At 51.6% G+C, this 21,477-nt stretch overlaps 1 protein-coding gene across 1 annotated transcript in view; it reads left to right on the top strand.

Annotated features, from left to right (window-relative positions):
• Positions 1-21,477, top strand: part of HTT (huntingtin) — a 137,113-nt gene that overhangs the window by 98,718 nt on the left and 16,918 nt on the right. The window contains exons 42-55 of the mRNA XM_087864327.1: positions 3,537-3,678; positions 5,190-5,369; positions 5,508-5,684; positions 5,975-6,051; positions 7,274-7,412; positions 8,433-8,555; positions 10,199-10,412; positions 10,775-10,920; positions 12,464-12,641; positions 13,568-13,663; positions 16,270-16,457; positions 18,191-18,317; positions 20,223-20,323; positions 21,258-21,412. Of these exons, the coding sequence (XP_087720453.1) occupies positions 3,537-3,678; positions 5,190-5,369; positions 5,508-5,684; positions 5,975-6,051; positions 7,274-7,412; positions 8,433-8,555; positions 10,199-10,412; positions 10,775-10,920; positions 12,464-12,641; positions 13,568-13,663; positions 16,270-16,457; positions 18,191-18,317; positions 20,223-20,323; positions 21,258-21,412 (2,043 nt within the window). The remainder of the gene's footprint in view (positions 1-3,536; positions 3,679-5,189; positions 5,370-5,507; positions 5,685-5,974; positions 6,052-7,273; positions 7,413-8,432; positions 8,556-10,198; positions 10,413-10,774; positions 10,921-12,463; positions 12,642-13,567; positions 13,664-16,269; positions 16,458-18,190; positions 18,318-20,222; positions 20,324-21,257; positions 21,413-21,477) is intronic.

Genomic DNA, 21,477 nt, shown 5'->3' with positions numbered 1-21,477 from the left:
CAGAAAGAACACTATTGGGATAATGGAGGAATTTGAATGAGTTCTCAGGGACCTGCTGTTTTGTGGTGATGAGAAGTTCTCAGCAGACCCCTGCTGAAGTACTTAGGGGCGAGGTGTCTTCACCCACGAGCACTCTCAGGTGGTACAGCCCAGAAAGGGTGTGTGTGTGTGTGTGTGTGTGTGTGTGTGTGTGTGTAGAGCATGTGCGTACGTGTGAGTGCACGTGTGTGGAGTGCACATGTGCGTGCGTGTGGAATGTATGTGTGCATGTATGAACGTGTGCAGAGCGTACCTGTGTGTGCGCACAAAGGTGGCACGTATTAGTGGCTGAATCTAGGTGAAGAGGGAGGGTGTGGGTGTGACTGTTCATTGAATTACTCTTTCAGCTTTTCTGTTGGCTTGAAAGTTTCCAAAGTAAAAGTTTAGGAAAAAAGATGACTCAAGTAGGGACATTTTGGACCACACAGCTCTGGACAGTTCCTAGGAGGAGGTTTGCTCTAGAGGTGAAGAGACGTGGGAAGTGGGGTGGTGAGTTCCTCACCCACGCTTGATGTCACAGAGCTGTTGCTTCTTGTCCTTGTAGTGGATGCATTTCGCTGATAACTAATAAAGGTAATTGTGTTTTCATGTGCTAATTGGCCGTTTGTGAATATTCTGTTGTAAAGAATGTATTCAGATATTCGCCGGTTTTTTGAAATTTGGCTGTTTGTTGTCTTGTTATTGAGTTGTAAATTCTTTATATATTATGGATCTAAGTAAATGTTTTCTCTCAATCTGTGGTTTGCCATTTAATTTTTTTAATGGTTTCTTTTGAAGAGCAGAATTTTTAAATTTTTATGAAATCAAGTGTGCCAGTTTTTGTTTCATTCTCTTTCTGTTCCATCCAAGAAATATTTGCCTACTCTGGGATCACGAAGATTTTCTTCTGTGGTTTCTTCTGGAACTTGCATAGCTTTAGTGTTTACCATTCCGAGTTAATTTTTGTGTATGACAAAGCGTGAGGGTGAAGAGTCATCTCCCTACCCCACCCCCTGAAGGGCGATTCTTTCAGCATTTTATGTGAAAAAGACTGTGTTTCTCTCTCGAGTTCCCTTGACACTTTTCTCAGAGCGCAGTGGGGCACAGACGTGTGGACCTGTTTGCAGACTCTGCTCATGTCCCTCAGTCGGCGCCTCCACCGTCACGGCAGCACCGACACCGCTCTGTCACCACTCCGTCCCCTCGGCTGCCGTGCCGGATCCCCCACGCTTCTTTACTTCCGAAATAGTTTTGGCTCCTGTACGTTCTTGCATTTCCACATTTATGTGTTAGAATCAAGTTGTGAATGTCGACAAATGAGCCCGCTGGCCTCTTGACTGAACTTGCGGCTGCTCTGGGATGTAGGGAGCACTGGCGTCCAGCGTCTAGTCTCTCAGTCTTCGAGCATGGTCTCTCTCCGGGTAGTTCGGTCTCTAATTTGCCACAACAGTATCTCATACTGTGTCGTGAGCAAGCATTACTCGTATTTTATACATTTCATGTTTTGGAATGCTGTTTTAAATGGTACTTGGAAGAGTGTTTTGTTTCCCAGGGTGTGCTGCTGGTTTGTGGAAGTGCAGTTGGTCTCGTGCACTGACCTCACGCCCTGAGACCTGGCCCAGCTCACGCAGCAGCCCCAGGAGGCTTTTCGTGGGCTCTGGAGGCTTTTCTGTGAACATATGCTTATCATCTCCGGTCAAGACTTTTCTCTTCTTCCTTCCCCACACGTATTCCTCTTGTTTCTCCTTTCTGCCTCGGGACACTGACCAGGCCCTCCATACAGGGCTGGCCTCCATTTTTCTTTATCTGTAGATTCAGTAGGTAAACAGCTCCATACAACGGTTACAGAAGAGCCCTCCCCAGCTTGCACAGGCAGGCTCTCGGGCGAGCTTCGGAGAAGCCATACTCTAGCTGCATGGCCCCAGGAAGCACCCGCGGCTGCCACAGCAGGGCTGCTCTTGTCTTCCTCTTGTTTGGGGGGCTCTGTCTTCATAGGCTTTTGATTTGTTTCCAGTCTGTCTGGCCTTCTGGTGGCCTGTTACAGTCTTGCACGTGCCTTGGCACTGGGTGTGCTCTGGCCACCCGTCAGTTCTCAGGCCTGGATTTGGGGCATTCATTCACCATCAGTATCTAGCCGCATCTGTCCCAAGGTCTTCAGGGCTTGCCTACTATAAGCTGGGATTCAGTTTGGATTGACGTGGGTTGACATTCAAATCTTACTGCTGGGATTTGAATTTCAAGCTGAAATCTTACCGCTGGGATTTGAATTCCAACTCTGCTCCTTCTCCTGCAGAGGGTCCCCTATAGCTTAACATCATGAGACACAAACACCGTGGTTGGCAGGAGGTTTGGGAGGAGGGGGTGTTTCTGTTGGTTGGTTGTTCATTGGCCTATGACTTACACTACAGGGAAACACATTCTTTTGTACCAGATGTTGTCAGATGAACACCCTGCCACGGTCACAATACAGCATGGTACCATGACTTCAGAAGGTTCACTGCGTCCTGTTTGGTTACCTGCTGCCCCCTGCCCCCCAGCCACTGGTCCCACGCTCCATCGCTGTGTTCAGCCTGTTGCACAGTGCCGTATGGATGGACTCCTACGGCCTGTAGCCTTTTGAGTCTGGCTTCGTCACTTAGCACAGGACATTTAAAACTCATTCATGGCGTTGCACCGATCAGTGGTTTGTTCTTCCGACTGGCGAGTAGTATCCATTGTACGGGTAACAGCAGGCGCGTCCACTCACCAGATGAGGAAAGGGAAATTGTAGTTTGAACATTTTTTTAATATGCAGACTATTTTATACCAGTCCTCTTGTAAATCCAAAGTTGGGACATTTCAGAATGTTCTTGTCCTCATATGACCTCTGTCCCCGTGAAGCCTTAGCAGAGACGCACAGGCTCTTTGTCGCAGAGGGAAGGGTATTGTCCTCAGTCAGACTCTTCTGTCAGGGGCCGTTCGCACGTGTGGCCACACCTGTGTCTGAGGTCCTGTGGCAGCATCAAGGGTTCCCGAGGGTGTGATCCCGTCGACTGAGAAGGAAAGTAACCTTCACGAGTGGAGGATGAGTTTTGCAGAAGTACTTTCAGAGAGGGTTGGTGTGGTGGTACGTACCCTGTGGGCAGGTGAGGGTGGCAGCCCTTCACCAGTAATCGTGTAGGGAAATCCGACTGCGTAAGGGCTTTCTCCCGGCGGTGGGCAGCATTCTTGCAAACCCACACTGGGAATCCCAAAAGCGGTGACTGTGTTTTCTGGTGCCTGAGTGCCAATCGAAGGTGTGGCTTCATGGCAGGTCTGCCTTAAGTTGAACCTTTGACTGTTAGATCTCTGTGTTCTTTTGACGCCCATAATTGCTTTGCCACGGCTCAGAAGTAGGTCGCTAGGAGTGTGCGGCAGGGTTTAAGCACCGCCCCCCCCTCCGTCTGCTCCAGCACTGGAACTTCTGGTCATCTTCTGCTTTGAAGATAAGCTCTCTCTTGTCCCGGAAACGTTGTCAGTGCGTCTGTTGCTCCTTCCAGGAGACGCAGTCTGTCCAGTACGAAGTCACTCAGCCCCCAGATGCCTGGAGAGGAGGAGGGTCCCGATGCAGCCTGCAAGCTTGGGATGTGCAATAGAGAAATAGTGCGAAGGGGAGCTCTCATTCTCTTCTGCGATTATGTCGTAAGTCTGGAAACACAGGTCCTGGTGGGCCGGGGCCCTGGAGAGCACCAGTGTGGGTGATGCTTCTGCAGACCAACTCCTGCTGCCCCGCCGCCGTCGGCACAGGGCTGCAGTGAGCTCTGGCAGGTCCTGCTCGGCAGGTCATGCACGCGGAGGTTTGTCTGCAGAAGGGTTCACTCAGCTGTTGCCTCTTTGGTGAGCGTGACTCGGAGTGGGTTCTGATTTCAGTGCTGTTTACCATCTGTGCAGAGCGTGTTGGTGTCCATCGTTGAATTTTAAAAAATATATTCTTGTTGGAATGTCATCCATTTAAAAAAAAGTTTTGTAGAGTTTTTTACCATAAAACTAACATCACATATTTAGCATAGAAAATTGACAAAAACCAATAAACAGGAGAAAATACGGTCTCCTTGTAATTGCATCACTCAGAAAACCTATTGTGGCATTTTGGCTAGGATTTGGTGCTTTTTGTCTACCGGTAACCGGACGTGAGTTTTCTTTGGCACAAACATGGCACCATATTCATACTGTTTTCACACAGCAAAGCATGTGATGTTCTCGATTGAAAAAGGAAGGGGACTCCTTCAAGCAACTGGTTGTTATCAAACAGATTTTTTGTTGCTATTTGTTGATACTCATTTTTTGATTTACATTCTTTATGTTGAAATAGCTTTTCTATCTTCTACTTCTGAGAAATGATTTAGTGTAATTGTATAATGCTGTTTTCCACAGAAATGTAAGAAAAATATTAATTGTATAAATTAGTACTATCAAATCATTCCACATGGAAAATACTAATCATTAACCAGATATCAAAGAATTGATTTCCTCTTACAATTTCTGCTAGAAGGATTATGAGTTCAGATGAAAAGGCAACACGCATATACAAAGATGGATATTTACTTCCTTATAAGTCTTAAATTTCTCCCTTAATGTCCATTTGATTAGTGGAATCTATTGATATTTTGGATTCAGGAATTCTATCAAAACTGTGGCATGACAGGGAAGCCATTTTCTCCACTGACCTGTCACAGGACCAGAGAAGGAGAACTGGGGAGCACTCTCGGTGGGCCAGACCAGAGCCTGGACAGTGCAGGGTGTGTCCTGTTCTTCATCACGGTGTGGGTCCAGTCACCTGAGGGCAGGGCGGTGCTGCCCCTACTGTTCGGCTGCCCTGGGGTCACTGGTCCTTGGCAGGCTCCCTGTGCCTTGCTCCGCTCCTCCTCTGGCCCTTGGCCGGTGTCCCTGGAGCTGCCCTGGAGCACCGCATTTCCCTGACGGGCGGGATCTGACCTCCAGCAGGTTTGGCCACAGTGTAGGGTGGAAGGTGATGGATTCTATGACGTGAGTTCCGACCCTGATGATTGTTGGTGGTCAAACACTAGATATTTTCAGTGAGGATTATAATTTGGAATTTGTTTTCTCGTTCCTAATTCTGGCCTTTTCTGTGGCGTCCATGTCTGTTCTGTCCTTGTTTACTTGAGAATGAGTATGTCGCTCCTTCTCCTCAGTGTCAGAACCTACACGATTCAGAGCACCTAACGTGGCTCATCGTGAATCATATCCAGGACCTGATCAGTCTGTCCCACGAGCCGCCCGTGCAGGATTTTATTAGCGCTGTTCATCGGAACTCCGCCGCCAGCGGCCTCTTCATCCAGGCAATTCAGTCTCGTTGTGAGAATCTTTCAGCCGTAAGTCTCCCTGGTGCCAGCTGTGGCCAGTCAGGGTGTTTTTCCGCCTTAAAAATGTACTACTGGAATTTTTAAACTGCTGACTTCCAGTTGGCAAAACATGTGCTCTTGTTGCTTTCCTTCCGCGCCCCCCGCCAGCCCACCGCCCTGAAGAAGACGCTGCAGTGCTTGGAAGGGATCCACCTGAGCCAGTCGGGCGCTGTGTTAACACTGTATGTGGACAAGCTCTTGTGCACTCCGTTCCGTGTGCTGGCTCGCATGGTCGACACCCTAGCCTGTCGCCGGGTGGAAATGCTTCTGGCTGCAAATTTACAGGTACTAGGAACACACTGGCGCTGCGTTTTGTTGAGAACTTAGCAGAGTAGCAAAGAGGCGCCTGGTTTGTTCCTTCACAGGTGCAGTCTGCATACACCACTGCGAGAAACACGTGTGAGATGCATAGGTTGTTCGTTCCTTGTGTGTCTGATATGAGTGCTTCTTGTACTTTCTTCTCTGCCTTTGCTGCAATAAACTGTACACATCACTCTTTCCCTTTTAAACGAGCGCAAGGCTATGTTAGTTCATTACACGTGACACACTTGCTGATGTGTGATCGTCTACTTCAGAGCAGCACGGCCCAGTTGCCAGTGGAGGAACTCAGCAGGATCCAGGAGTACCTTCAGAGCAGCGGGCTGGCCCAGAGGTAATGCTACACCCAGGCGTTCCTTGCTTTTGGATGTAAAGACTTAGATTTGTAAGGGAACCAACTCAGGACGGGGGATTGATGTGCTTTGTAGACGAGTTCACTGCGGAAAGGCCCTAATAGAAAGTGTTCCTACATTAAACAAAATGGGCTCTCGCTTTATAAAAAGTGAACTGAACTGACAGCACCACCTCTACTGTAGTCAGGAGACATGCCTGCACCCCGTTGGCTGGTTGGGGACCTGTACGTGTCCAGATTGCCCCACCACCCACCTGTGACAAAGGAGAATCGGAGTTAGCAGCTTGAGCTTAGCCAATCAGAGCACGTAAGCTAGCTACTCAGTAAGAGTGGGCAAAGCTGAAAGACGTTACCTGGGTCTTGGCATGCAAAAATCTGCATCTTGTTAAAATGTGATCTCTCTCTAGTATTTGTCCCCTCATTCTGCTGCATAGTCTTTTAGAAGCCTTTGTCAGAAATCATGACGTCAATTATCTGTGTCCACAACTAAACTAAGTACATTTTACCTTTAAATTTCACCTTCTCCCCTGCACGTGGGGGAAGACGTGTGTGTGCACTTGCGTGTGTGCTCGCGAGTGCGAGCGAGAGAGCAGAGTAGAACCGTGCGCTGTGGCTTGTCGCCGGTGCCCACATTGGGAAGGCGCCTAACCCGGTGGGCGGCACATGGTTTCCATGATTTTTCGGTTTGCTGGGCCCAGTTATGTTGTGATTTGCATCATGAAGTTGTTGCTCTCATAGCAGATGGTAGAAGGTCAAACTATTATTTTTTGACTCTAGACTTAGTATTCAGAGCAGAGGAAGATTATAAATATCTTGTGCCAGATGAGGTGCTTACTCTGTGAAGTGAACATAAATTGGTAAATTGTATCATGTTGGGAGAATCAATAGGAGATTTTGTACACTTGGGTCTTAGAATAGATGATCTATTTTGCATTTGTAAAGAATGCTTTTATTAGCTGTTAAACCATGTATTGCCTGTTACAATGTTCAAGTATAAATGAAATGTCTGCAGAGCATTTGTGGGGCGTGAACTGCGGTTATTAAAAAATAAGCTCGAGCCTGAATTTGCATCACACCTTGTCTGGGTGGTGTTGAGGCAGCTCTGAGACAAAGTGTCAAACACGTTGCATCCCGCTTTAAGAAGCCACTGTCACTTCTTAACCTATGAGACTGTGCTCTAACCCCACGTATGATCGGATTCCAGACACCAGAGGCTCTATTCCCTGCTGGACAGGCTTCGTCTCGCCACCGCACCAGGCTCACGTGGCCCTTCTCCTCCGGTCACGTCCCACCCGCTGGACGGGGATGGGCCCCTGGCACTGGAGACCGTGACTCCAGACAAAGTACGTGTCTAGCACGTGTGCATATGGCGTGTGGGGCCCCACTCCATGCGCGAACTGCTCCTGTACGTCAGATCCAGAGTGTGTGGTGGGACGGCTCAGGCAGGACATCCTGGCACCTGATGCAGCCCCCAGGGGCTCCCAGCCTGCCGTTCCTCGCCAGCAGTGGGCAGGGTCCTGTCACAGACAGGACGCCTGAGGCCTAGCCCAGGTCATGAGCAGGAAGTGTGGGGTGAGAAAGGAAATGCTGACTTGGGACACTTGTGACGTCGGGGAGAGGGGAGAGTCAGGAGAGCAGTGGCCGTAGCCTGTACAGGTGGTCGTGCTCGCCCACTTGGCCTGTCTCCCTCTCCTTACACCCGCTGACCACCTGTGTTGATTGCACTCTCCTAAGGACCCTGGTACATGGTCATGACCCTTACAACTCACACCTCAGAGCTGGGGACCATTTGGGGCCTTGGCAGATCCTTGGTACTCTGCTTTCATGGAGGGAGGTCAGTGTAGACATGAGCTTGGATTTTTTAAAACCCATAGTGTGGGCACAGAATGGCAGAGCTCAGGCCTCTGCTGCACCGGCCTTGGACAGAGACGAGCGCTGCAGACACCCCAGTAGGAGATGTTGGGAGCAGTCCCAGGCGAGGGGTGGACAGAGGGTGAGGACACAAGAGGAGGGCCTGCTGCCCTCATACTTGAGCTGAGTCAGGAGGACACTTGGGTGTTCACCAGGGGAGGGGAGAAGCAGAGACTGTCCGGCTGTAAACATCGAAGACACAGCCTTTGTAGCAGTTCCTTTGGGAAAGGCCTGTGGTTTGGTGAGCGGCCGCACGGCCAGCTAGAAGTGAGCTCGAATCCAGTTTCATGGAAGCTGCATTCAAAGTCCCGGGGAGGCCACTTGTCCTTCGGTCTAGGGCCATAGGATGTCAGGGGCAGTGGGCAAAGAAACAACGCACGTTCAGTAGAGTTGAAGCCCCTTAAAAGCCATGCCCTATTTCATTGGGTTATCCATCTTTTCCTTCTTCCCAGGACTGGTACCTACGTCTAGTCAAATCCCAGTGCTGGACTAGGTCAGATTCTGCGCTGCTGGAAGGGGCAGAGCTGGTGAATCGGATTCCTCCCAGTGACATGAGTACATTCATGATGAACTCGGTACGGCAGAGAGCAGTGTGATGCTGGCAGGATGCCTGATTTGTTTTATCATCATGTGACCAACTTAGGACATGGGCCTCTCACTTTTCCGCCTTGATGGCAGAGTGTCTGATCCTGACAGGATGGGGCATGGGAGACTGTAGTCTAGATGAGGCAGGACGTGGGGAAACTAGTCCAGATGGGACAGGACGTTATTTCAGCTACACTAGAATCCAAAAGGAGGTAAATTGTGTCTAATTCAACATTCCATGCGTTTGAAAGAAAAGCGGTTCTCTTAGATGGCGGTCTGTTCTCACTGCGTGTCCTCATGGTCATGAGGAAAGGTACTAAAATGCTATCATGGTAGATGATTTAAACCCTCATGGTATTCCAGCAATTGATCTTTAGTAAAACCCCTCCCCCTTGTTTTATGTGGTGAGGTCCTCCTGCCCCCACTGCTTATAGTGAGGTCCCTGTACCCCTACTTCATACAGTGAGGACTGCTCCCCATTATATATAGTGTATGTAACAGTCCATGACCTATAGTGGGGGCTTCTCTGCCCCCGTCCCCACCCTTGATGTCATGCAGGCATGCATGTTGGGAGGCCCTTGCAAAGCATCATATCCCTGCCCTCGGCTCCTGGGCAGGTCCTGTGGGGACTGGAGCCCCTGTTCGTACCAGCCACAGCCTTAGCAGTTTCCTTCCCAGACCCCCTGGGATGAGCAGCTGACTAACCCTTCAGGTGTTTTAGTGCTGCCTCGATACGTACCAAGTGGGAATGAGGAGCAGCAGGGGCCTGGGGTTGGAGGGGGCGGGCAGCTGAGGATGGGCCAGGCATGGATGAAGGGACATACATGACAGTATTTCCCAAGTACTGATTCTTCATCAGTTTGACAGTAGCAGCTGCATTGAAAAAACAGAATTGGCTCAAAATCAGTTTGCTGAAACCATTTGAAGCTTCATTCAGTGAAAGCTGATTTGCTGAATGATAAATTTGCCTAATAGTCTGTTTATTGAATTTTCAAATTAAGTAATTGGACTTTATTTTAATAGTTTTAAAGGTTCTGGCTCTAGCAGAAGGGTTCAGTTTTGGTTACTGATGATGACATATGCTTTTCTGAATGTTACCTAAATTAAGATGAATATTTTACCTGAAAATTGGCCCAAAAAAAAATCCTTAAATGGTTTTTAAAAGTTGGCAGAACCCAGTACAAATTGATACACTGTCATAGGAACGCTGCTTTTCACCCACAGTTGTGGCTACTTTGCTTCATTGCAGCTGCCTTTGAACATAACTTATCGTTCTCAAACTTCATGAATGTTTGGTGTTTCGCTGGATTTCTTGGGTGCCATGTGAGCTTCGTTTTACACTTTTATCAATTAAAAGTTACATATGTTCAGTTTTTTATTTCAAACAAATCCGAAGGCATAAAAGAATTTAAAATCTTTCTTTAATACTGAAGTATCCCAAAGAGACCAGAAATACACTTCACAGACCATATGGTATTTATTCTGGGAAGTAGAATATTCTTTAAAATAAATTGTTATGGTTTACTCATCTGTGCTTTCTCAGAAATGTCTGCATTATCCTTTCTTCTGTTGTGTTTTTCTTGCCTGGTTGAAAGTGTGTAATTGTTGTTGAACCTTTAACGTCCTGATCCAGGAGTTCAACTTAAGCCTGTTGGCCCCATGCCTGGGCCTGGGCATGCGTGAAATCTCCGGAGGCCAGAGGAGTCCCCTTTTTGAAGCAGCTCGCCTGGCGACTCTGGACCGTGTGACCGGCCTGGTTCAGCAGCTCCCTGCCGCCCACCACGTTTTCCAGCCATTCCTGCCTGTGGAACCTACCACCTACTGGAGCAAGCTGAATGACCTGTTTGGTAGTTAAAATGAAAACTTCTTTTATTTTTTAAAAATGCTGCAGAGCCAGTGTCGTGCTTTGCGCTGAGTAAAGATACAATCTGTTGATGTAATAAACTGGAAGCATGTGCAGAGGTGACCGAGAGACGGCGCTGGGGACGCTAGCTCTGGATGTCTTGGCCGTTCCTCAGCCTTGCTCTGGAGGAACACTGGGGTAGACCTCAGAGGAGGGCACATCCCAAGTCACGCGCACAGTTGAGTGTGTGTGCAAATGTGCTTCTGAGCTGAAGGTGCCTTTAGATTCTCAGAGAATGGCCTGCCTGCCTTGCACAGGTCATGAACCCCTGCTAGAGTTCCATTCACCCACAGTCTTGTGTTTCAGGAGATGCTGTGTTGTATCGGTCCTTGACCACTCTGGCCCGGGCCCTGGCCCAGTACCTGCTGGTGTTCTCCAAACTGCCCAGTCATTTGCACCTCCCTCCTGAGAAGGAGAGAGACACTGTGAAGTTTGTGGTCATGACCCTCGAGGTAAGAGGCAGCTCGGGAAGTCAGTGTTTCTGTGCCAAGGGACCGTCACCAGAGAAATAGGAAACCCAGGAGCTGTGTAGTTGGGCATCCTCCTCTCCTCACTGGGACGATAACGACAGGTGGTCAAGCACCACAGCCGTCCCCTACTTTCCTGAGCGCATTCATACCCCTGACCACTCGGGTTCCTTACAGGTGCCTTGTGACGCTGGCCACACAGCACTTCCTGTCCCTACTTCCAGCTGGCTCTGGAGAGCCAGGCCTGGGACCTGGGCTCCCACCCACGGCGTGTCCCCTGTGTGTGTCTGGGGCGAGGGCGTGGGTCTTGGAGGGTCTGGACGGGAGAGGCAGGGTGGGGAGATGCGAGGATGACTGGAGAGATGAGCAGAAACCTTTCGGGGGTCTCCCGAACAGTGCAGGGGGTCCTGTGCTTATGCGTGGGCCTCGTTCCTTGGCTCTTAGATGCCTTTAATTTCAGGACAGACATCATTAAATACGTTTTCTCTAAGGAAAGGAAGCACTGTGAATGTAGTATGGATCTCAATTTTACATAATTAAAATAGTCTGGGGAAATTATGTTTTAATAAATAGAGTAAAAACCTGGATGTTTCAGCCATGGGAAATTAAACACTCTGTGTTAACACTTACAGTCACTCCCAAAATGTGTACACACTGTGGGTGCATCGCCTTTCCATACAACTTCTGGCAAATAGTCTAGCCTGCACCCTTGCAGCCAGAGAGCCCTGAGCAGGGCACAGCTGACTCAGCGTCGGCTCTGCCTCCCGCCTCCCAGCAGGAGGAGAGGTAGGTGTCAGGAGGGCACGTGACGAACAGGCCCCTGCCTGGAGCCAGGCCAAGTCAGATGGCTGCTGACGCCTGTCCTGGAGGTTCCTGTGGGGTGCGCAGGCTGACAGGCAAACAGACTGTTCCCGGACGGAGTGACCTCCGCGGCAGCAGTCCCGTGCCTGCTGTGTGCAGGGCGAAGTGCTTCCCCACATGCTCTTATTCGGGTCTTCCTGCGGTTCTGCGAGATGGGCTCTGTTATTCCCATTTCACAGATGAGGAAAGCAGGGCTTAGAGGGGTTTGGTGGCTTGTCCGGGTTTCACCCACTAAGAAGCGGCCCATTGGTATTTGAACCCATGCCTGGCCGTCTCCAGGCCCCATGCTCTCAGATTCAGCCTCTGACTCTGATGCAGAACCTGCCCATACCCTAGGAGCCCCAAGGAGGAGCCTGGCCTAGACGCCATGTGGCCAAGGAATGATTTCTAGAGGAGCCCACGGAGCTGCAGGAAGGAGGAGCAGTGAGATCAGGGTGGCCATTCTGGCAGAGAAGCGAGCCTGGGCACTTTAGGGAGCAGGTGGTCAGGCTTGAATGTAAGGGAGTGGGCAACAGGGTCCCGGCCCTCTGGAAGTGTAGTTGGGACCTGCCAGCCTCTCACGCTTTGAACGGTTCCCGGAGAGCTGGGGGTGGTTTGCTTCCCCCGCGGCCCGGAGACAGGACGGAGGCAGGCCTGAGCCTTGTGTAACGCCGACCCTCCCCTTCAGGCCCTGGCATGGCATCTGATCCATGAGCAGATCCCGCTGAGTCTGGACCTTCAGGCAGGCCTGGATTGCTGTTGCCTGGCCCTGCAGCTGCCCAGCCTCTGGAGCATGCTGTCCTCCCCGGAGATGGTGACCCACGCCTGCTCTCTCATTCACTGTGTCCGCTTCGTCCTGGAAGCCGGTGAGTCCGTGAGCACAGCACATTTCTCTCCTCTGTCACTGGGACCAGCAGTCAGCTCTGCAGAGTGAGTCACAGACGTTTATTTTATGCCACCTGTTGTTTACCAGGTGCCGAGCCAGGAATTGGGGATGACTTGGTGGGTAAAACGTGGGCCTTGTGCTCGTCTCCGGTGTCTTGGATTCCGCACTAGAATTGGATTTGAATTTGCTTTTGTGGTCATTTTGTTTAGATTTTGGAGTTCCGGCTTTCATAAAAAATACTCCTAATTTTATGTCCCTTCGATCTCTGGTCCTACTTGACTGTTTCATGCTTTTAGTCCCGAATGCCATAAGATTTAATAAGATTACGTTCAAAAGATTGTTTTCTGTTTCAGTCAAAATGCTTGTTTCTATAATGCATTGTAATGTTAATATATTATAAAATAAAATGACTTATTCCTTTCAAGGGACAGTGTCCGTAACAAAGGTCATTAGCCAAAATTTCTCCAAATTTGGACATTATAGTTTACATGTTAGAGGGTGTTTTGAAGTTTCATTGTTTAAATTGTTTTCATCTGTGCGTTTGTAGTCAGCTTGAAAACGAAGATCTAGGGAGTAATTTTTCAAAGCCAGACTTCTTGGGGATTGCAGTGATGCTTTTAGCCGTAATGAATCACGAGCTGTCTGATAAAAACCTTCAGGGCAGGAGGTGGCAGACAGCAGGCAGTGGACAGATGTGGAAATCTCAGCACAGAAGCCAAGTCCCGTGCGTTTCGGACCAGCCCAGACACTGATGTCTGAGTCTGGTACTGTCTCAAACTGACTCTGGGAAATCTACAGCCCATCTGACTTAGTCCATCACCATGAAATGTTTTATATGTGAAAATTTGAATAAAAAGGAATAGTAGAAGTGTTTGGAAATTCTGTTTGTTCTGTTGTGATTTTTAGTTGTGGTGCAGCCTGGGGACCAGCTTCTTAGTCCAGAAAGAAGGAGGAACACTCCAAAGGCTTCCAGAGAGGACGAAGTGGATTCAAACACACAAAGTAAGTCTCAAGATCCGTTCTTTCTTACCCGGTTTTTCTGAGGGCTTGAAATTCATTCATAGAAGAGATTTTTAAAAGGGTCAGTGTGGACACTTGAAAGCCTACTTCATTTAGCTACATTCTGTTGCTCATCTCCAGATTTGAGGGCAGTTTGCGTACATCACCTCGCATGTGCCCTCTCCCCTGCGAGCGCGCTGCTCTATTCACCTGGCTTTCTTTGGCCCAGCAAACTTGGCTGGGGCATCACACTCCCAGGGGAGCCCTCCCGACGCCCCTCTTGTCACAGCTGCTCCTTCATCCTAGTGCTTCCTGCTCTAGGCCTCACCTAGACTCAGCGCCCTCAGCTCCAGGGGGCAGGCGCTGCGCTCCCTCTCTGTGTGCTCACTCTCGTACGTACTCCCTCTCGTACGTACTCGCCCACGCATGTTCACCGAGTGATGAACGATTACCTGGAAATACTGAGGGACTTGGAGTTAGTGTATGTGCCCACACGGATGTTTGATGACCTGAGTGTCTGTCTCAGCCATCTGTTTTGCTGGATTTTTAAATGAAAATTATTGCTCTTCCCGCAGAAAAAACATCCACATCCCATCCACCTTAACCCTCTTCTGGACTTAGACATGCACCATCGCTGTGGTTGTCCTCTCCTGACTCAGGTCTTCTGCTGGCAGTGGGGTGAGGGAGGCCAGGAAGAGAGCTCTTGTCTGAGTGACTGCTTGTCCCTGGGGGCCTACAGGCATCCTCACCCAGAGGGTACGGCTGGAGTGCCAGCCTGTAGCCCGTCCCCAGACAGGAAGCACAGGCCCACCTGGAGGCTCTTGGCTGCCTTTTTTATGGAATGCTCTTCCTTGAAATCCTGGAGTCTTAGCCATGCTCTGGTGGCTTAGGAAACGTGCCTTTTTTCAGAGCAAGTGCGTACATGGTTTGTCCTTTTGCCGACATTCGTGCCAGCCAGACGGGGATAGCGTTTTCCTGTCAGTCATAGTCAGCACAGTCACCTGTTTAAGGTTCTGTGATCGTATAACCATCCAGAAACGGTGTATTGCACGACACAGCCAAGCTTCTCTCCAGCTGTTTACCTCGAAGCTCTCTGGTTCTGTCAGCCCTTAGTTGGTGAATTCATGACTTCTTGCTGGTGCGTGAGGGATATGCAAACACTCATCTCCCTGCGTGGCCACGTTCTAGGCGAGTGGCCTTGGCAAGTTATTATCTGGTGTTTGTGCAGTGGAGACACGGTGGCACTGACCTTGGGCTGGTATGACCCAGAACAAGGGCCAGTGTTGCTTTAAGTACTCAGCAAATATTCCCATAATTTTAGTCATACTTTGAATTTCCATTCCTCTGAAAATAATTCCGGCATTTCAAGGGGTCAGGTCAGAGCAGACAGGCCCGCAGGCTGGAGTGTGTTTAGTTTATGTTGATGGTGCTTATTCCCCGTGGCCCAGTGTAGGCCAGTTATCTCATCCTGGCCAGGGGAAGAACCTTGTTCTTTTTATCACCTTGATACGATGCTAACTCTTCAAGGTTGCACGCCAGGGTGCCTGGCTGGCCCAGTCGGTAGAGTAGGTGACTCTTGATCTTGGGGTCAGAAGTTTGAGCCCCGGGCACAGGGTTTACCTAAGAAGTATTATTAAAGGCAACTTCGTTTCTCTCAGCTTGGGGCTTGACTCCGTAAGCCCATTAAGAATCCCCTGTCCTTGGGGCGCCCGGGTGGCTCAGTCATTAAGTGTCTGCTTTCGACTCAGGGCGTGATCCCAGGGTCCTGGTATCGAGCCCCGCATCGGGCTCCCTGCTCAGTGGAGAGCCTGCTTCTCGCTCTCCCACTCCCCCTGCTTGTGTTCCCTCTCTCGCTATGTCTCTCTCTGTCAAATAAATAAAATCTTTAAAAAACAACCGTCTCCATGGGAGCAAGTTGCTTAGCCTTCGAACCTCATGAACTGTGGGTTATATTCATGCACAACCGGAAACGTTTGTCAACTCAACAGATAATGTTTTGGCACATCTTGTGCTTCAGACTCAAAGTGAATGTGAAGCAGGCCCTGCCCTCGAGGTGCTGTGGCTTTTACCTAAGGCTGTGGGGTTCTCCTCAGCACTCCACCTCAGGAGTTCTAGGGGAGACGTGGCACCCCGTCAGAATCCCACCCCCAGCCCGGGAGAACCCCTGATCTTGGGAAACAGTGAGCCAGAGACTGACAACCTGGTTCTATGCACACCAGCGTGGAGAGCAGCACAAGGTCGTGGGAGAACCAGGGAAAGCCAGAGCATGAGGGGTACAGCACGATCGCTCCTGGGTGTTCACCAGTGGGTGCTGGCCACGTTGTGCAGTGTAGGCAGGAGGGCTAGGACCAGGAGCGGGAGACAGGTTCAAGACCACTGTTCTGGCCGGCATGGAGAGGATTGCCAGTTTCGATAGGTTGGAAGGAGGTCAAGTCTGCAGGCCCTCAGTACCGCCTGGGAGTTTAGGGGGCTCTGCACCTGTGGCTTGAGCGACTAGTCGTAGGGTCGTGCCTTCTGCCTTGGCAGGGGTGGAAAGATGAAGAGCAGAGGTGGCAGGTTTGTGTTGTGTTTCGACAGAACAGCCCTCTGATCCCAGTGTTTGTTTTTAGACCCAGCATATATCACCGCAGCCTGTGGGATGGCAGCAGAAATGGTGGAGTCTTTGCCGTCGGTGTTGGCCTTGGGGCATAAAAGGAATAGCAGCACCCCTGCGTTTCTCACGTCGGTGCTCAGGAACATCATCATCAGCTTGGCTCGCTTACCCCTCGTCAACAGCTACACGCGCGTTCCCCCCTTGGTGAGTCCGGTCATTCCTTGGCAGAAAAACTGAGATGAACGACCATGGGCAGGCCAGCCCCTGGTGGGGGCTCCCGGGGCAGAGAGCAGGAGCTGGCTAACCATGCGGTGCTTCCCCTGTGGCGGCCAGAGCCTTGCGTGAGGTTGGTCCTGACCCATCTGGTTTCCTTGGGCGTGATAGTGGTCATTGCTAGAAGTGCTGGGTTTTCCATCCAGAAGTAAGATTTTGTCTCCCACTGGTCGGTACTCGATGTTGGATGTGATTAGAAAGTAACGGTGGATTAGAAGTTGTGCCCCTGGGGTATTTGCCTTTAAAATCAGGCACCGTCTCATACTGTCCAGCTGTCTGGGCACCACCACTTTTGAAATTCCTCATTCCAAATTGTTCTCAGAATCAGTTTCAAGTTGGCAGAGTAGGATTCTTGTCTCAGGTGACAGGAAGGGCTTAGTGTGAGCGGGTTGAGGGTCAGTGGTGGCGGGACGGCCCCTCCCTGGGGAAGCTGCTGAGACAAGAAATGGGGGCACGGGTTGAACACAGCACAGCTGGGGGTCATGGTGAGCCGGGACTGAGAGAAAGGGGGCTTGTTTCTGCCTAGAATGGACCTGGGCCTGCCAGTGGGCCCAGCCTCCGTGCCCGTGTCTGAGAGGGAGACGCTGGGCAGGCTGCCCTGGGGAGCAGTCCTCCTCGGACCAGCGTGCAGCGGGCGCCCACCCAGAGGGCTCATGCAGAGCGGCAGCCACAGCCTGGTGTGCCGGGGCTGGCGCGTCTGAAGCTCCGTGCCCTCTGGGAAGAGAGCAGGAGGAGCCCTCTGGAGAAGCAGGGTCGCCACTGGGCAGGGTGTGGCTTTGCACACAGGGAGTCGCTGCAGGTCTGGAGACAGCTGCTCCTCTGGAGGGGAGCGGGGAGCCGCTGTGGGAAGGCCCGTCCTGGAGGTCACGGTGTTTGGAGCAGACGCGCCAGTGGGCCAGCACAGCGCACGTGCTGCAGGGGGGCGCTCCTCAAGGGTCAGCAGGGTCTTCACCTGCCCAGGGCAGTGTGCACCAGTGCCCCACGAGGTGTGTGCCCCGCCAGGCTGTGCTGAGTCTTCCTGAGGCACCGGCGCCATGGAGGTGGGCTGGCCGTGTCTCTGAGGCCCCTACGGGGAGCTGAAGGGGGTCTGCTCAGCTGGCTGGAAGGGTGGCTGCTTCTGCTGCCAGGACAGCGTCAGGTCCGCCTCAGGTCAGCCTTCCAGTCGTGGAGTTTTCGAGCGCGGACAGCCCGGCTTTCCGCCCGCTCACCAGTGACTTGTTCTGCGTGCAGCTGAACCTCCTTTGATGCCTCCTTCATCTAACACACCAGCTGCTGTTTGTGGGCGAGTGTGCTCCTGCCTGCCTCTGACGGTCGGGAGCTGCCAACGTGGACCTTCACGAACCCAACTCGAGAACAGCCAGCTTGGGGAACGTGGGGGGGGGGGGGCAGTGAGGGAAAGGGGCCGGACCAGGCGAGTCAGGGAAGCGGGAAGTCAGAGCAGACCCGGGAGGCTCACAATGGGGCAGGAGATCCTCAGGTGACACATGGGAGCTGTTTTCCCGGAAGGATGGTGCACTCGCTTTTGGGAATCTTGTGAGGGCCGTCGGTAGGCATGTGGCCTCCGGACGGACACTGTGCGTAGAGAAAGGATGTTTCGTGGTTTCCTCGAAGTGTGGCTGTCCTGACTTGACCGGGGTCACTCTGTTTCTTTTTCGTCTTCTCAGGTTTGGAAGCTCGGATGGTCGCCCAAGCCGGGAGGGGACTTTGGCACAGCCTTCCCTGAGATCCCTGTGGAGTTCCTCCAGGAGAAGGAAGTCTTTAAAGAGTTCATCTACCGCATCAATGTGCTAGGTAGCCTGGGTTTCTCTTCTAGAATCGTTAGTCCTCAAAGCATCTAGTTCTTGTTTATTCCACAAGGGGTGTAGGGCGTGATGCAATCACATGTGAGTACATTCTGCAGTGGATATGAACTGTCACTGTGGAGAATTCTCTCCAGGTGGGTGTGGTGTTTGGGGGGCGGGGGGCGGTGTGTGAGAGAGACAAGTCTTCACACTCAGGGCTTGCTGGAAGTCAGGCCAGGCCCCCCGTGGCAGATCCCCTGCAGCCCAGCTCCGCCTGCTCCTGTTTCCTCGGGCACAGAGCGAGCAGATGGAGCGAGCGGGGGAAGAAGGCTTCATCCTGTGAGACAGCACTGGCCTCTGGGCTGTGGGGGCAGGCGTCTTAGCCTCTAGGACCCCCAGTGTCGTGGTTTCTAGCGTTGTTACGGATTCAGAAGCTAAACGAGATGCAACTGGCGCACAGTCATCAGTAAAGGGCAGACTTCGTGGTTTTCCTTCAGGCTGCTTCTCCACTTCCTGCAGCACGGTGTGTGTTGCCTTTTTGTCCCCATTTCATGGCTGGAGGTCCGGTCCGGTGGGAGTGTTGTAGTTGGTAGGTCCCGAGTGGCTGTGCCCAGCTGCAGTGTTTCCCGGAGCGTTGGTCTCCTGACTCTGGCGTGGGCACCCCGCCTGCCCATGAGGCCCACCCTTCACCCCCGTGACCCCCTACCGTCTCAGGCTTCTGCAGAGTTTGTGCTCCTCTTGATCCCAGAAGGTTCAGACAGCCGATACTGTCTTGCCTCTCCTTTTCCCTTGAGCAAAGCAGGCAGTTGGTTACCCTGTCCAAAGTGCAGTCTCAGCAGTGACCCAAGACCGGCCACCTTGGGAAGCTTTGTTTCTTTCCTGTCCTTGAAGCTGGTTCCCAGGCAGTCTCCTGGCCGCCCCCTGCGTGCTGTTCCTTCCTTTCTTATTCAGGCGTTTTCGTGCTCGAATCCTTGCTCAGACCTGCAGGAGGGACCCCGGATAGCTCCACAGTCTCTTCCTGATGTTGTCTTTGCTCTTGCCTTTGTCTTTGTTTGTTCTTTTCTTCTCCCGGAAGTAAATTGTGTAAACATCTGTCTGTACGTCTGCCCGCCTCATTAGGTCAGTCTGTCTGCGTCTAATCCCTCTGCATCCAGTTTACCAAGGACATCCTGAATTTGGTGCTCTGGTATTTCTCCCCTCGACACCCCCTTTCTGTCCCTCTTAGTCCTAATGCAGTTGTGCGGCCGCCTCCACCTCCCAGGTCACGCGTGGGAATAGGAAGCGTGGCACTCATCCCACACCTCGAGTGTGCTTGATGGTGCTTGAGGGCAACCTGCTAGACGCGCCTCAGCCGGATGCGAGTGCCCCAGCTAGGTCACGTCAGTTTTGATCTGCTGTTCTTCTAGACAGGGTCAGAGAAACCATTGCTTTACCTTCTTTATTTTTAACAGCTTTACTGAGAATTCACAGAGCACACATTGCACCCACTCCGAGCGCGCTGTCCAGTAGGCTGGTGTCTGCATACGGTTGTGTGGCTCGTGGCTCAGTGCCGTGGTTCGTCTTTGGGGAAGACTTGTGAGCCCTCTAGTGAGCAGGGCAGGAGCGGCTCTGACCCACGCAAATGTGGCCTGCTGCTTGGAAGTCCCTTCACTTTACCACATCTCCGCAGCTGGGGGTGGGGAGGGTGCCACTGCTTGTTGTGTGGCCTCAGACATCTGTGCTTCGGTGTCCTCGCTGGTGGAGTGGAGTTGGCAGCGTGGCTGCATCTCAGAACTGGCGTGCGGGTCACAGGGGCTACTGTGTGTGGTGCCCGGGGGCAGGGCCTGTTCTGGCTGCAGCCATGCGGCCCAGCTTCCAGGTCACATCAAGTCTGGGGAGCGGGCGACCCTGTCTCATGTAACATTTGTGTTCCTAGGGTGGACCAGCCGCACCCAGTTTGAGGAAACGTGGGCCACCCTCCTTGGTGTCCTGGTGACTCAGCCCCTGGTGATGGAGCAGGAGGAGAGCCCACCGGAAGTAAGGCTGCATGTAGGCCCGCGCGTCCACTGGCTGGCACCTGGGCAGTCAAGGCAGCTGGTGACCTGTTCATGGGGGGCAAAAGAAGGGCAGCAGGCTCGTGTTTTTGGTCTTAACTTAGGTTTACCAGGGCAGCCCGTTCATACCTAGACCAGTGTTGCAGAGCGGGAACAGATCCCCTCAAGGTCAGAGTGGCCTTGATTGCCAGTGGCCGCAGTGCACTTTGTCATCGGCGCATCACGCACTAAGGGTCAGTAGGATCACACCCTCTCGTGAAAATATGTTTGAGTTCTGCTTATCAGTATTCACGTACAGTGTGTGGGTTGAATCAGAATGGAAAGGCGTGTGATAAAGGCCATGCACGTGTATGTACCTGCGTTCCTTTGACTGCTTTGCAGAGGTCTGTCAGGCTTCTTAGAGCATCACGGTACGTCATGTTACTGTAACATTAGTAAAACCATGTGCTGGTAAGGCAAAGCCTGAGATATTTAAAACCCTTGGTTAGAAGTCCTTAATTCTGGTAGAAGGTGTGGCACAAACTTGTAGAAATGTCAGTTCAAAAAGTAAACGTATGTCATAAATTCATGTGTAGAACTAACAGGTTGTCATATGCAGTGTTCCTAAAATGAGTGTGGAAATTTAAAGGCAATTTTTTAAAAAGTACTTTGTATTTGGAGGTTTGTGCCTGTTGGAGACCTTGCTTTGAAAGGTAGACATCAGCCATCAGATTTATTTCAAATCACAGGTGCAGGGAACTTGGAGACAAAACAGGACTCTTGCTGGGAAGGTGTGTCCCTCTGCAGCACTCAGGGCTCCCCCATAAGACCATGCGGCCTGAGAACCACGACCTTCGGGTTCTGTGTGAGGTGGGGGCAGAAGGGGTTTCCGGTTTCTGGCCTCTTGTGACTTAATAAAGTGTGGGCTATCCTTCCAGGAAGACACGGAGAGGACCCAGATCAATGTCCTGGCCGTGCAGGCCATCACCTCGCTGGTGCTGAGTGCAATGACCGTGCCCGTGGCTGGCAACCCAGCTGTGAGCTGCTTGGAGCAGCAGCCCCGGAACAAACCCCTGAAAGCCCTCGACACCAGGTGGGAACAGTGAGGCGCCTGTCCACCCTGCCCAGAGTGACCAGCACCTTCACCCCAGGCCCTGT

This window comes from Ursus americanus, chromosome 8 (assembly GCF_024610735.1).
Source record: "Ursus americanus isolate L20-20 chromosome 8, mUrsAme1.1.p, whole genome shotgun sequence".
Classification (NCBI taxonomy): domain Eukaryota; kingdom Metazoa; phylum Chordata; class Mammalia; order Carnivora; family Ursidae; genus Ursus; species Ursus americanus.
The sequence above is the reverse complement of the archived record's forward strand: the minus strand, read 5'-3'. Positions and strand labels throughout refer to the sequence as shown.